This window comes from Pelophylax lessonae (assembly GCF_965119305.1).
Source record: "Pelophylax lessonae genome assembly, chromosome: 1".
Lineage (NCBI taxonomy): Eukaryota > Metazoa > Chordata > Amphibia > Anura > Ranidae > Pelophylax > Pelophylax lessonae.
The window spans coordinates 8,690,904-8,707,409 of NC_138768.1; the positions used below are offsets into that span (position 1 = coordinate 8,690,904).

The window sequence follows — 16,506 nt, forward strand, 5'->3', positions numbered from 1 at the left end:
TATTTTTTGTATTTTAATTGTATTATTTTTTATCCTTTTTTTTTATTTTTTTTTACAATGTCACTGACTATGACTCTGTCCATTTAGAAAAGGTAGGAGCTAGTAAATTACATATTTACCGACCCCTTCCTTGTTCTCTATTGTGGCACATCCCCTGCAACAGCCAGCAGGAGAGGGGAGGGAGCACAGTAAGGGGGGGGGGAACAGACCAGGGGAGCACACAGGGGCCCAGAGACAGCAGAACACAAGTGAACTGGATAGGAGGTGCGGCGGGTGCAGCATACAGAGGAACCAATCTCCTCAATTTTCCTCCTGCAGCTACAGGAGGAAAAAGGAGGACAGTGATTTCTCTACATGCTGCCCCCCCCCCCCTATCTAGGTGTACAGGGGAGCCACACAGGCCTCCTGGAGCATGGGGCCCGGTTGCAATTGCAACCCCTGCCACCCCTGTAGTTACGCCCCTGGTACAGCCTCAGGTGGGTGACCCGAGAGCCTGGATGCAGAAGCTACAGAGAGCTGACTGAGGGGCTGTCTGCTGAGGATCTAGTCTTCTATCACTGGAGAAAGGTGTCAACTGGAAGTTGAAAGGAGGCAACCAACTGTCCCTGGACATTTTGTGAGTACAGACTGCTGTGAGAGATCCTGGAGACGTTTGGGTTGCTGCCAACCCCCTTGTGCTAGAGAGTCAGCTATGTGTTTGTTAAAGGGGACATCTGCTGGTGAGCTCAGTCTATCTGATTCTATGTGAAGGAACTCTACTCTTGAGGCTCTAAAGAAAGGCGTTTCCATCTAAATAGAAAAAAAGAGGAGGGTAACCAATGCGCTACCACTGAGGTAAATGTAAAGAATAAAAGGTGAAATAATGGAGTATTGGTGGGACACCGAAATCAGCAGCTGATTCAGTAGTGTCACAACATACTCAAAGAGATACAAGAAGAAGGAAAATCAGCGCTTAATTTCTTGGAATGGTGGACCACAGAAAAAAACGGGAAAATAAAATAAATGTAGTATGCAGAATATGAAGAATAAATCACAGATAATAATCATAAAAATCAAATAAATAGTGGTATGGTAGAACAAACGATCATAAATAGTGTGGATAATAATATATATATATATAACAATCCTTCATAAAAAAAACAATAAAATATCAGTGCAAAATGTGCAAAATCATACAATGAGTGCTGAAGTGCTAATGACACAATAAAACAATCAGTGGACAAATTATCATAAACGATGTACACTGGTTAGAAGAAAAAACATTATCTACAGCAGCCTATCACAACCCTTCAAACATGGAGGAACCCTCAAAATAACTTTTACTTCTCAAAGAACCCTGCCAATATCTCTGACAAATACAGCTCACAGCTGGGAGAGGGTCAATGCTTCTAACATTGGTGGTCAGTGGATGGGATTCTCCCCTTACCAACAGCTAAAAAGATGGTGATGGTGATGGTGGAATAAATATCTGGGAGGCAGAATCAGCTCATCATTCAGGGAACCCCTATCAACCTCTGTAGGAACCCTAAGGTTCCACGGATCCCTGGTTAAGAAGGGCTGGTCTATAGGGTACATAGAAAATACCATTACATAAAAAAAAATCAACCAAAATACAGATTAAAGAAATGTAAAGGAGATTTTTTATTTTTTTTAATCTACCAAATTATTATTATTTTTTTGCTCTGAGAGTTACACAGCTCTGCCACATAGCACAACACCATCTGGGGGGAGAGGAGCCCCGGGTTCTGTAGTTCTGTAACACTTACAGGTCTTGTCCCCTCCCCCCGACCGGTGCCTTGAGAGGAAAAAGGAGAAGCAACAGACTGGTAAGACTCTTCTCTCTCCTCCTATCTGCATGTTCTTTATTAGCACATGCGCACTGCAGCAGCACTGATTTGCTCCTTGTGCTGTTTCTTTCTTCCCCAACCTAAATTCTGCTGTACTGGGGCTTCTAGAAGTCAGATTCAGGAATCTACACTCTTTGCATTTTGCAAAACGCATTCAATGTTGTATTGATGAATACAGAGCTGCATTATGTGTATCTGCAGTGTTCAACTTTAAGAACTCATGTAACTGTTTATATGTGTTCCAACCCTCTTGAAAAGTTGCACCGCTTTGTGAGAAATGTCCATTACACCGACCCAACCGGAGAAGAAATCTTCTTTAACAATGATGGGGAAGTACAATCCAGGCTGATTTTAGCCAATTGGATCATTCATAAAACCGAAGAAGGTTATGAATCTTTTTTCCAACCACTGGCCAGCATTGATGATGGTAAAGTCATGGATGAAATATTCAACATTAACCCAGAAGACATCGCCTGGAAGGGAGGCACAGTAAGATATTAAAAGAGTTGTAAAAATGGTGCAGTGTTATAAAAGTTTTTCGTTTTCGTTTTTAGTTTTTTTTACAATTGTGTACATTCATCTGCTTAAAATAAATAAAGTACCAAAATGTATTTTATAAATGATGTAAAAATTATTTAGACAGACAAATTAGTCATGGACGGGGCCGGTGCTACCACTAGGCGAACTAGGCAGCCGCCTAGGGCGCACTGCCACCTAGGGCGCAGCCAAGGCCAGTGCCATATTCCTCTCTTGTCACCTCCTCATCCCTGGTGGATGTCACATCTAAAGGGGGGGGGGCAGTGTGTACAGGAAGGGGGGTGTAGGGTTAAAGGGGGACGGTGTGTATAGAAAGGGGGTGTAGCATTAAAGGGGGGCAGTGTGTGCAAGAAGGGGGTGTAGCACTAAAGGGGGGCAGCGTGTGCAGGAAGGGGGTGTAGCGTTAAAGGGGGGCAGTGTGTAAAGGAAGGGAGGTGTAGGGTTAAAGGAGGGCAGTGTGTACAGGAAGGGGAGTGTAGGGTTAAAGGGGGGGCACTATTTGCAGGAAGGGGAGCAATAAGTACAGATTTTATTTTGGAGGGGGGCTGGGTACAAGTAGCTGGTCTTGCCTAGGGTGCAAAATAGTCAAGCACCGGCCCTGGTCATGGAATTATTGTCACATTACAGACACATGGTGACACTGCTAAATTTGGCTTTGGCGTCTCATCATCGTTGGCCTTTCTGAAGTCTTCTGGCCGGTTATGTGTAGTGTAGGCTTCTTCTTGCCTCTTCTCAGACACTGACTAGTCTTTTAAGTACAACTAAATGTTGGATTGTAAGCTCTTCTGAGCAGGGACCTCTTAATCCTCTTGTATTTTGTTGTATTGCAACTGTATTGTCTCACTTTTATATTGTAAAGCGCTGTGTAAATCCTGCATAATAATAATAATATTAATAACTAATTATCCCGTATGATAGTCTAAACCAGTACCATATCCAGTTACTATGTGATACACAAGCCTCATAAACTAAAAAAAACTTCCTTTACCTTCCCTGACTGAGCCAAATCCTCCTTCATTTCTGTCTCACATGTTTCCCCTCCCAGGCACTGCAGCTCACAGTGGGAGGCTTTGAGTAACAGGGCAGTGCTGTCAATCCAGAAAGAAGTGGGCAGAACTGGGTGTGGCAAAGTGCTGATTAACAAATTTTTGGGAATCATCAGTCACATTGCTGATAGCCACGCCCCCTGCAGCATTTTATCCTTCCACTGTAATGCAAGCAGGCACAGCCTACATGAGGGTGGCAACTCTACACTGAATTCAGGAGCGGTGCTGCACCATTGACACCCCATCATAGGAAGCTGGATATCGCTAGTGAGGTCAACAAGACTTTGTGGTACTTCATGGAGCAAAAGAGAAAACTGTAAGTGCAGATTCACCTATAATTGAGTTCTGCAGCATATACAGCAGTGGCGGCTCCTCCATTGGGGGCACAGGGGTGCTGCCCCCCCCCCCATCCATGCGTCCGACCCCCTAATCTACATGCAGGGCCTTGGACGCATGAATTCCAATGCGTTTTTTTTAAGCTTGTGATTAGAGCCAGAGGCTCTAATAGGCTTCAAAAAAGGGTGAGCACTGCGCCCCAAGCCCACCCAGTTGTGTGACAACAGCGAATGAATATTCGCTATTGTCACATGGATTCTCCTCCTGGCCAATCAGGAAGCAGGTCCTGAGACCCGTTTCCTGATTGGCAGAAAGGAGAAGCCATGCTATTGGCCAAGGAGGAGGAGGAGAGAGGAGACGCAGGGGAAGCCTGACCCGCGGAGGAGACTTAGGGGGAAGCTGCCGCCGCCGCCGCTGCCTGCCAATGCAGGGTGAGTGAGCCAGCAACCGGGAGGAGGGTATGGTGTGCGGGCTGTAGTTGGTGTGGTCAGTGGGGTATGGTGTGGTCTGTCTGCCGCCTCCCCCTGCCAATGGAGCACCAGCCGCCACTGATATACAGTAAATATATTTTTTTTATAGGAGGCCATAGTTTTACTATAATGTGACTTCAGGGGCCCGTCATGATGTCTGTACAAAATAAAGTCCTATGGCAGGTAGAGGGTTTAATGATATAAACAAAGATAAAATTCCCAGTTCAATTTGCCAACCAGTCTGCTTACCAACCAAATTGGCCTGTCTAACAGTTTGCGTCAATACAGGGGTTTAGTTAGCACACATTTGCAAACGCATGTGAAAGCTGCAGGGCCACGTCAAGGCTCCCTGTTACCTGCAGTCCTAACTCTAATGAATTTTAAAGAGTCTCCACAGTGGGAGCACATGCAAGCTAATGGATAGATAGGGGGCAGGTGAGCCTGGAGGTGGCCCATCCCTCCTGAAAGGTAATTGGGGGCATAATGGAAGCCCAGCTGATAGTATTACAGCAAAGGCACCCAGTATGTCCACTCACCAGTACACATATACAACAAAGAAAATGGCCTCTGCCCCCACCTATAACTGGCCTTCATAGCAAAGAACACATGGAAGGGCAACGCACATGAAATAAACAAAGATAAAATTCCCAGTTCAATTTGCCAACCAGTCTGCTTACCAACCAAATTGGCCTGTCTAACAGTTTGCGTCAATACAGGGTTTAATGATGTTGCGTGTCATACAAGCCGGTAGAAGATGGCTGCTGGAAACAAATCAGTGAATCAGCTCTGCCCCCTTTATTCAGAAATACTTTTTAGAAAGTATACAACCTGAATGTTTCATGGCTAAAAGCGCAATCCAACCAACCACAGGGCAGTTAGGTGTCAAATGCCTAACAGCGCTGTTTTTAAGTGGAAGTTCTGATTGGACAAGCTTATGATGGTTATGGGTGTGTGGGGAGGAGCAGACCATAAATTAGTGATGAGCTGAATGTGCCTGGTCTCAGTTCAAGGGATGTTCATTGAACAGGTACAAAAAAGTTTGGAAACTATGAACATTCCTTGAACACCATTCAAGTCTATTAGGGGTAAATATTGCAAATTAATTTTGCCATTTACTGTAAGACTAATAGGAAATAGCACTGGCTGAGGGGAACATGTACCCCATTTCCCAATCTGAGCATGCAGCCTGTCTGGCTTTGAAAAGCAGGGCAACAAGTGTGTGCCCCCCCCCTTTCCCTGCTAAACCATACTAGGTTCCATGTACTCAACCCTGACCCCGATTTGATGAAGACAAGGGCCTCATACCTACATCCCTGGCCTGGAGGACCTGCTTGTCTGCATCTTGAAGGACCTATCAGAATTAAAATAAATGAGACTCCAGATATCCATCCCTTTGCATGAATGAGTATAGGGTACCTATTAAAATAATAATAATGTTCCAACATGTCCAAAAGGTATTTAAAAAAAATGTTTCACAATGATGTCCCAGGATTTAAAAAAAACGGTCCCACACAATAGATGTCCCGTGGTGATCCCCTTCCTCTGATTCTCTCTCCACAAATGACAGTGAAGCTAAAATTTTGACATTCACTGCAGGATAGGGGTTGCTCAGACGAGGACTCAATTCATATGCTAGTCCAGCAGTGGAATGTGAGCAAAGGGCCCAAGGAGGCTGACTGATGTCATTGAGTAGATTTGGCCACATTTGATCAATGACATCAGCCAGTCCCCGGACCTCACTGTTTACTTTCATCTGAATTGTTCTGAGGATGCATGGGTGATGTTAGGACATTGTCAACCACAGTCCTGGGCAGAAAGTCATCTTTCCTTAGTGGCTTTATTAATGATGAAAGTAGGTGGGTGCAAAGGCTAATTCATTCATTGAATGGTGAACAGCTAGAATTGGGGCCGAAACCTGCATCGCCCCAAACTTGAACCTTATATCTACCAGAGAATAGGAGCTGATACCAGCTTGGAGCAACAAAAGCAATGGAAACACATTTAATAAAATGATTAATCTCCCAACAGTGGGCAGCTTTCTGGCTCATGTGACACCCACAGCCCAGAGATTATCTCTGTTTACACCTCCTGTAAGGAAACTGATGGAGGGCAGGTGCAAATGTAAAGTTTAAAAAAAAAATTGTAAAGAGACTCTATGGTGAGCATTTTAGTAATAGCCAGGGAATGTCTGATAGGCTCTCTTGAATATGTGACCTGATTGTGATTGTATGTACCAGATGCCGATATCCCGATGTAATGACAGATGTCCTCCTGGATACAGAAAAGCTTCACATGGGAGTATCCATGTCTGCTGCTATAAATGTGTCCCATGTTCCGAGGGGGCGGTGTCCAATGTAACAGGTAGGAGTGGCCAAAAGAGATTAAAGAAAAATACAACTGTAATTGTCATGTATGCATTCAGCAAGAATGGTTAAATAGCAACTGCACATTCTGCTAAATGTCTTAACTACAAAATTACAAAAGTGGCAAAGCATGTACAAGTGTTCCACCTTTCATTATTTTGGTGTCTCAAACAGAATGATGTCTTCATACTGTTAGCATACAAGGTTTGTATTTAATCAGCAACAACCACTGTATGTCATTGCTGTGTGCCTATTACATTGTATGACCACTAGATGGCAGTGTTACATTTGTGAGTTCATGTTTTGTCTATGCCTCAAAAGAGTAATAAAAAGTATAGTTCCTGCTCCGAAAGAGAAAGCAGCGTACAGTGAATCAACAGACTGTCTGCCTGTGCTTTGTTTAGCCCCAAAAAGGTTATATCTAACAGGTTATGGGCCCAGGACATGTTACAGAAGCCCAGGATATAATACAGATTACCGCTGGATATAGCCAGATACAGTGAGCTAAAGCAAGTGAGTACAGGAGACAGCAACAGAAAGACAAACAGCAGAAATGGCTGCTGCCATCCCCTCAGCAAAGTTCTCCATTGCAAATCTGACAAATCAGAACTACCAATCTTGGAAATTCAAGATGAAAATGCTGCTTATAAGAGAAGGTACATGGAAATGTATAAATGAATAAAGACCTGCACAGCCCACAGAGGAGTGGTTAGACAGAGATCAGAAAGCACAGAGCACGATCTCCCTGTGCATAGATGATGATCAAATCATACATATATGTAACTGTCAGACTGCTAAAGACATGTGGGAAGAGTTACAGAAAGCACATGAAAGAGTTAATCTCAGCAATAAACTGTATTTAATCAGAAAGATCTATCAAACTAAGCTACAGAAAGACCAGGACATGCAGGACTATATAAGACAGACCTTAGAGATGGTGGAGAGACTGAGAGGGATTGGAGAAGAGATAAAAGATTTCCATGTTGCAGCGCTGTTATTAAGTGGACTTCCTGAAAGTTATGAGACACTTGTCACAGCACTAGATGCACGTCCAGATGATGATCTGACACTGGAATATGTTAAAGGCAAGCTTGTGGATGAATACAAGCGCAAAACTGAAAGCATGAGTAATGTGAGTGTGTGTTCAGAGACAGCTTTAAAGACAAAATTCAAAAATAAACACAGTAACGTGCAGCCAGAAAAGTGGGAATGCTTTGTGTGCAAGAAACCAGGACACCTAAAAGCAGATTGTAGAATCTGGAAATCTAGAATGCAAAAACAAAGTGCATTACAACAAGCTAAGAATGTCATAGAAACAAAGGAGTATGCATTCGGATCCAAAAATGGTGTCACCTCTGTGCAAGCATGGTGTGTGGACTCAGGTGCTACAAGTCACATGACAAATGACCGAAGTTTCTTCACTCAGCTTGATGAAAGCAAAACAGAAGGGATAACTACAGCTAATGGACAATTTATGAAATCAGTGGGAATAGGAGATGGCTTTCTATACTGTCCTATCTCTTCAGATATCACTAAAAAGATCCATATGAGGAATGTTCTGTATGTGCCAGATCTTGAAAGCAACCTTTTGTCAGTAAAGAAACTCACTAACCAAGGCAATGTAGTCACATTTCAGGGTGACAGTTGTATCATAACAAAAGGGGATTGCTTGCTTGCAAAGGCTAAAATCATAGATGAACTGTATCAGCTGAACTGCAATGAAATTGTTAAAATAGCCAAAGAGGATAAACATTCAAACTGCATCCACACTTGGCACAGACGATTGGGGCACAGAAATTCTGATACAATAAAGAAAATAGTTGAAAATAACTATGCAAGTGGTATTAAGATTAATCCATGTGATCACATAATGATTTGTACCAGCTGTATTAAAGGAAAAATGGCAAGGACACCTTTTCCCAAGCAGACCAACAGCAAATCCCAAAAACCTCTGGACTTAATACATTCAGATCTTTGTGGTTCAATGAAAACTATGACTCCAGGAAAGAAAAAATACTTCCTGACCTTAATTAATGATTACTCCAGGTATACCACAGTATTTCTACTTCACAATAAAGATGAAGTGCCAGAGAAATTAGAAGAGTATCTCGCTCAAGTAAATAATATTTTTGGCGGAATGCCCAGAGTACTACGAACAGATAATGGCTCAGAATATACAAGTGGTAAAACACAAGCCATTCTCAGGAAGCATGGAATTATGTTCCAGACAACAGTTCCATATAACCCAGAGCAAAATGGAGTTGCAGAGAGAATGAACCGCACACTGTGTGAAAGTGGGCGGAGCATGCTATTTGATGCTGATATGCCAACTACATACTGGGGAGAAGCTATCACAACTGCATGTTATCTTCAAAATCGTTTGCCGGGAAAAGCAACAACAAAAACTCCATATGAACTGTGGAACAAAAGGAAACCAGATTTAAGACACATCAGAATTTTTGGAAGTAAAGCCTATGTACACATTCCAAAAGAAAAACGTACAAAATGGGATGCATGTGCAAAAGAAGGTGTACTTGTGGGGTACAGTGAATCTCAAAAAGGATACAGGATTTTACATCAAGACACGAACAAAGTAACAGTCAGCAGAAGTGTGATTATTGATGAAAGTTCTGTGTGCTCAAAGTTTGAACAACAGACTCAAACTTTTCAAACTGAGAAAGAATCAACATTAGTCACTCAAGAAAATAAGGAAAGTGATACAGAAATAGAAATAACTGCAGAAGAATCAAAAACTGAAACTGAACCAGAAATACCTTCAGTCAGAAAATCAACCAGAATCAATAAAGGTGTTCCAGCTGAACGTTTATCTTACATAGCTCGCAGAGCTGTTCAAACTGAACCAGGTTCATGGAAAGAGATGCAGAAACTGCCAATGCATGAGAAACAAGTATGGTATAAAGCCGCTGATGAAGAAATGACATCACTCAAAGATCTCCAGACATGGACACTTTCAGAGCTACCTCAAGGTAAACATGCCATAGGATGCAAATGGGTTTTTAAAACCAAATGTAACTCTGAAGGGAAAGTCTGTCGGTACAAGGCAAGGCTGGTTGCTAAAGGTTACTCACAGAAGTTCGGTGAGGACTATGATGCTACTTTTGCTCCAGTTGCTAAACAAAGTACTTTCAGAACACTAATGACAGTGGCTGCCATGCGTACAATGATTATGAAACATCACGATATTAAGACAGCTTTTCTTAATGGTGATATTGAAGAAGAAATTTACATGTCACAGCCAGAAGGATATTTGAAAAAGGGGCAAGAGCATCTTGTCTGCAAGTTGAATAAATCTCTTTATGGCCTTAAACAATCAGCTCGAGCATGGAACCTGAAGATTAATCAAGTTCTACTAAATGAAGGATTTACAAGAAGTAAAGCTGATCCGTGCCTATATGCTAAACAAGTAGACACTGAGTGGATGTATCTGCTAATTTATGTAGATGACCTGATCATTGCTCACAAAAACGACAATGAAATTGCAAAGTTAACAGGAGTACTCAACAAGCACTTTGAAACTAAAGACCTAGGTGAAGTGACATATTATCTTGGAATTGACATCCAGCGTGAGAAAGATGGAAGTTTCCTGTTGAATCAGAGTGCAAAAATTGAATCAATTCTTCAGCAATTCAATATGACAGAGGCGAAAGGAGCAAGCACACCTATGGATACAGTCTATCCAAAGTTAGAAGGAGAAGATGATCTTCTCACATCCAATGAACAATACAGACAAGCAGTGGGGGCACTTCTCTACATTGCAACCACTACACGTCCAGACATTGCAGCCAGCATGTCTCTTCTTTGCAGGCGAGTTGATAAACTTCCTAGGCCGCGAGACCCCCCGGCCTAGGAAGCTGCAATTTTTTTTTCATTCTATGACCCCTGGTGCTTCCAATGCTGCCAAGGGTCCATCTTCCTCTTCCCAGCTACAACAGCACCTGGCTTCCCAAGAAGGTCTCACTACCCCTGCAAAGGACATGCCAGCTCCTGACCCTCTCACACCCTTAAACAGCCCTGTCAAATCTAAGCCAAGGAGGGACACTGGTGAAGAGGCCACATATGCCTCATGGTCAGGGGGAGATACAGGGGACCCCACTCATAATATGGACACGGGTGCACCAGACCCAATAGCATCATTCCCTACTACAGGGCAACCCATCTCGGATGTTACACTTAAGGACATGCTCATGTCTCTGAAAACCTCACTCCACACTGACCTCTGGCAGGGTATTAAACACTGCAGGGCTGAAGTCCATGCTTTAAATAAAAGAGTTACTCACGTGGAGGAACAACTTACAGCCTGTGCCCAATCATTCAACACTATGGTGGATGCTCATGCTGACCATGCTGACAAACTGCAATGGCTCAAATCAAAAATTGCTGACCTGGAGGATCGCTCCCGTCGCAACAATCTCAAAGTGCGGGGCGTACCAGAAAATGTAAGTCAGGCTCAACTACCCCACTTTGTTAAGGACATTTTCCTGGCAGCAGTTCCAAATTTGTCTCAGGCGGACTTGACCATCGACCGCATCCACCGTATCCCGAAACCTTCTCACATTCCCAAAGAGGCACCCAGAGATGTTCTAAGAATCCATTTCTTCCAAGTTAAGGAGAAAATTCTAGAAGTCTTCAGGAAATCTGATTCCCTGCCAGGTAAAGCCAGAGGTGTCCAAATCTTTCCTGACTACTCCCAACATACCATGCAACGTCGTCAAAATCTTGCTACGGTGACCAAAGCCCTTCGTAACCATACTATTCCATACAAGTGGAAATATCCGGCTACTTTGATAGTTACTCGAGATGGGGTAAACTCTGTGATCCGTTCCGTAGACGAGGGAGTCTCCCTCCTCACTTCGTGGAACATTCTCCCTGCATCTCACCCGCCACCTGAAAAAAAGGTGCGCAAATCAATAAGTAGAAGCAGCACTAGAAAAATATGTAAATGAAGTGAAAGTGGATAGTAATGCGCTTCAATAGTAAACCAACAATATTAATGTGTAAAACAATCAAATCTTGCAGGTGTAAAAATAGTGCACAAAATTGGAGGACTTCAGAATCATGTGTAAACAAAATACAGTTCATCATCAATTAAAGTCCATAATCAAACATGTGCAAATAATATGTTCAGTGGTGAGTCCACATTTAAATGGTGACTGTGTTCAAATTCCCACGTACTGAATGGCCTCTTACCATGTGTTAGACAAAACAGAGCCTCCAAATAAGCTTAACAATGTGATAATAAAATAACGCCCAGTGATAAAGATGGACTCTTACCAGAGATGATGGAGGTAAAAACTTCAAGCAAAGTAGGTAGATGATCCTGTGTTAGCAGATCCTTCCTGGTCGCGCTGTCATTTTTTCACGATAACGTTCTGCAGAGGGCCGTGACGTTCATCAGCTTGTTGCATCTTTTTAACCACTTAAGCCCCGGAGGATTTGGCTGCTAAAAGACCAGGGGGTATTTTGCGATTCGGCACTGCGTGACTTTAACGGACAATTGCGCGGTCGTGCGACGCTGTACCTAAACGAATTTGACGTCCTTTTTTTCCCCACAAACAGAGCTTTCTTTTGGTGGTATTTGATCACCTGTGCGATTTTTTGATCATACGCTATAAACAAAAAAACAGCGTCAATTTTGCAAAAATAACAATATTTTTCACAATTTTTTATATGAAATTCCCCAAAAAAATGTAAAAATCAAAATTTTTTAACATTTTCGGCCAATTTGTTTTATGCTACCTTTTTTTTGGCAAAAAAAATCGCAAAAAGCGTATTTTGATTGGTTTGCGCAAAAGTTATCGCATTTACTAACAAAGGGAAAGATTTTTGTCATTTTTGTTGTTTTTTTTTTTAACGCGTAATGGCGGCGATCTGCGATTTTTTTTGCGGTACTGCGACATTGCGGCGGACAGATCGGACCCTTGACTAACATTTTTGACACTTTTGGGGTTACCAGTGACATTTCTACAGTAATCAGTGCTATACATATGCACTGTTACTGTAAAAATACACTGGCAGTGAAGGGGTTAACTTTATTGGAGAGGGAGGGGCTGTGTGTGTCCCTAGGGGCGTGCTTCTAACTGTGATTGGCTGTGGCTTGAGCTGTAGGAACACTGATCAACGGTCCTACATAGTAGAACCGTATGATCAGTGTTCCTACACAGGGGAGAATGACAGGCGGCTTGTTTACACTAGCCGCCTAACATTCTCCCTCTCCCCCCGACGATCGCTGAGTGACCGGCGGACATCGGGTCCGCCGGTCACACGCGCGGGGGGGGGGTCCGTGACCGCGCGGGAGCGGGAGCGCGCGCACGCCGGCGGCGCGCGCTCGCTCCCCAGAGCCTCACAGGCTAGTGATGTACCCCTACGTCACTCTGCCTGTGAGGGGCTGACCGCCGCAGTATATAGTAGTGTGGCGGTCGGCAAGCGGTTAACTTGGATTGCTGTAAGTGTATTTGCCTTTATTAAATTTGGTTTTAAAGGATAATGCACTATTAGTCCCTTTCTTTCTTTTGGGAATGCATCTTTGGGCCATTTCAGCTTGAGCCGCACAAGTTTTTTTCTGGATGCTGTGGGTGGATGTGATCTGGAGGATCCTCAAGGAGAGTGCTCCACCTCTTCAGTCCTTCTAACACGGGATCATCTACCTACTTTGCTTGAAGTTTTTACCTCCATCATCTCTGGTAAGAGTCCATCTTTATCACTGGGCGTTATTTTATTATCACATTGTCAAGTTTATTTGGAGGCTCTGTTTTGTCTAACACGTGGTAAGAGGCCATTCACTATGTGGCAATTTGAACACAGTCACCATCTAAATATGGACTCACCACTGAACATATTATTTGCACATGTTTGATTATGGACTTTAATTGATGAACTGTATTTTGTTTACACATGATTCTAAAGTCCTATAATTTTGTGCACTATTTTTACACCTACAAGATTTGATTGTTTTACACATTAATATTGTTGGCTTACTATTGAAGCGCATTACTATCCACTTTCATTAGCATAAGTCTACACTGAGTTTCTGGTGCTGGGAATCGGGTTTACCTTACAGTCGGCATCCTTCCTCTCCTCTCCCTGCAGCTGCTACTGCGGGCGCATAGGGGGGTGTTTTAGGATAGGACTGGGGAATCTCTGTCCTCAGTCTCTTTTTTTTTCTCAAAAGTGAGACATTAGGGGTCAGACCTTTGATATTTCCCCAAAGCCCATCAAGAGGACTCATAAAAAAATTTAAATAAATTATAAAAAATAATATTGTAAAAACAATTTTTTGAAAATGAACATTGTAAAAAATAAGAATCTACTGACATTGTGCACTTCCCTACTGACACCTATTTCTGCCCTACGACCACTGTCCACTGCTCTACTGACTGACAACATCCACTGTCCTAAGAAAACCAACCTCCGCCCTACTGACACTTTAAATGTAAAGTTCCTGCACTTTTTCTTATTTTAGCTACATAATCTGCTTTTTTCCTCTTTTTTCATTTCAGATAGTGACAGCTGTTATCAATGTCCCGATGAAGAGTGGCCTGATGACAAAAAAACTAAATGTGTATCCAAAACGTATGAATTTTTGTCCTATGAATATGATGTGATGGCTCTGATATTTTCATTGATATCCTTAACATTGTCAGGCATGACATTATTTGTGTTAGGAAACTTTATTTATTACCGGGACACTCCAATTGTGAAAGCCAATAACCGGACTGTGAGCTTCATCCTCCTGACCTCCATCTTGCTGAGCTTCCTCTGTGTCTTCTTGTTCCTCGGACGTCCTGTGGATATAACCTGCATGCTGAGACAAATTTTATTCGGGATTTTCTTCTCCATCGCTGTCTCTTCTGTTCTGGCCAAGACTATCATTGTGTACATTGCATTCAAGGCCACCAAACCCGGCAGTTCCTGGAAAAAATGGGTCACAGTCAAAGCATCTAATTTTTTAGTCCTGGTCTGCTCTTCTGTCCAAGTTCTGATCTGTATTATTTGGTTGTCAGTGTCTCCTCCCTACAAAGAGTATGACATGGACTCCTATCCTGGGAAGATCATCATTCAGTGTAATGAAGGGTCAGTTATTGGGTTCTACTCTATGTTGGGTTATATGGGGTTTCTGGCAGCTGTGAGCTTTGTTCTGGCTTTCATGGTGAGGACATTACCGGACAGTTTTAATGAAGCCAAGTACATCACCTTCAGCATGCTGGTGTTCTGCAGTGTCTGGATTGCCATGATCCCGGCCTATCTGAGCACCAGAGGGAAATACATGGTGGCTGTGGAGGTTTTCGCCATATTGGCCTCCAGTGCTGGATTATTAGGATGCATATTTTTTCCAAAATGTTATATTATAATTTTCAACCCTGAGCTAAACATCAGGAAAAAGAACATGCTGCAGAATATAATTATGAGAACATAATACTCAATAGAGAAATCATAAATATCTGTCAGGAAAACACTTTTAAATATTGAGTTGTAATAATTGTTAAAAAAAAGTATAAATAATGCAATTTTTTTGCTAATTATAGTTAAAGCTTTTTGAAGAAGTGACATAGTATTGTTTTTTTTTTTAACATAAAAGTTTATTCAAGAATAATAAGAATTTCGTAGTATGTATAGTATTTCAGATTATAAGACTTACGGTAATTGATGTACATATGAATTGTAAGAACATATGAGAAACATGAAAATAAATTCTGGATTTCGGCATTTATATTATTCAATAAAACAATAAAAACATGTACAGGAATCCATTTATAGGAAGATTATTATAGATTGTTATTGATTGTTACTGATAGATTGTTAGCTAAGACAATCAAAATGGCATTCTGAGAAAACAGAACATTGTTAGACTGTGCATTGTTAGATAGACCGTCTGATAATATTAAATATGTTACAAAAATATAATAAAGAAAAGTTAAACTCCAGCTGATTTTTTTTTTTTTTTTAAGATCAAATATTAATGCTAACTACTCTTCCCCCTCTGACCTTTTAGCTTAGGCTTTTCAACTCGAATGAATGATAACTAACATGTTTCCATGCTCTTCCAAATTGGTAGCAGTGCTGCCCATGAAGTCCATGTTCCAAAAATGTTTAAAGGGGGCAATTTTTACTCTGTTAGGGTTTTCTATTTATTGTAGATCATAGAGAGTGAAGGAGAACAGTGGAAACACTCAAAAAGTAGCGCAAATGCCAAAACGTCTAGGATAGATGGAAAGAGATGCGGATGAGGCATGATACAAAAGTCATGAAATCTCAATTTATTGTACAAGGATTGCACAGATAAATGTATATATAAAGTGCACACAACAAATATTTGGCATATCAAGCCAATGGGTTACATGACTTAATAATAAATAATGTACACCAAGCTGGTATATTTTCAAATACATGCTTTACATAACCAAGATGACTGCAACATGGGAGAGGAATGCATCTTGTAACTCGAAGCGTTTCTTGAATACTTTCACTTGCTCATCTTGCTGGTGGTAAATCCAAGTATCCCGGGGTGACTGCGCCCATTAAGCTCCGCCTATAACTGAAAATTCGACTTTTGGATAGACTGACCATTTAGGTCTCATTCACATGGGGTGCTTACCCCGGTAGTCTGTGAATGAGCCGTGTCTTTTAGCGGCGCGCGCTCGCCCCCTATTGGCTCCCAGGCTAGTGACGTACTGGTACGTCACTTTGCCTGGGAGGGGCTGACCGTATATAGTCGGGCGGCGGTCGGCAAGTGGTTAACCACTTTACCACCGGAGGATTTTGCTGTCTTTTTGCGATTCGGCGCTGTGCGACTTTAACTGACAATTGCGCGGTCGTGCGACACCGTACCCAAACGAAATTTACGTCCTTTTTTTCCCACAAACAGAGCTTTCTTTTGGTGGTATTTGAT

At 42.2% G+C, this 16,506-nt stretch overlaps 1 protein-coding gene across 1 annotated transcript; it reads left to right on the plus strand.

Annotated features, from left to right (window-relative positions):
• Positions 1–2,280: 2,280 nt before the first annotated feature.
• Positions 2,281–15,033, plus strand: LOC309552289 (vomeronasal type-2 receptor 26-like; the record flags this gene model as incomplete). The annotated part of the gene is made up of 3 exons (XM_082253184.1): positions 2,281–2,336; positions 6,474–6,597; positions 14,117–15,033. Exons 1-3 carry the CDS (start codon positions 2,283–2,285, stop codon positions 15,031–15,033), a joined length of 1,095 nt encoding a protein of 364 aa, XP_082109310.1. The 5' UTR covers positions 2,281–2,282.
• Between the last annotated feature and the right edge of the window lie 1,473 nt (positions 15,034–16,506).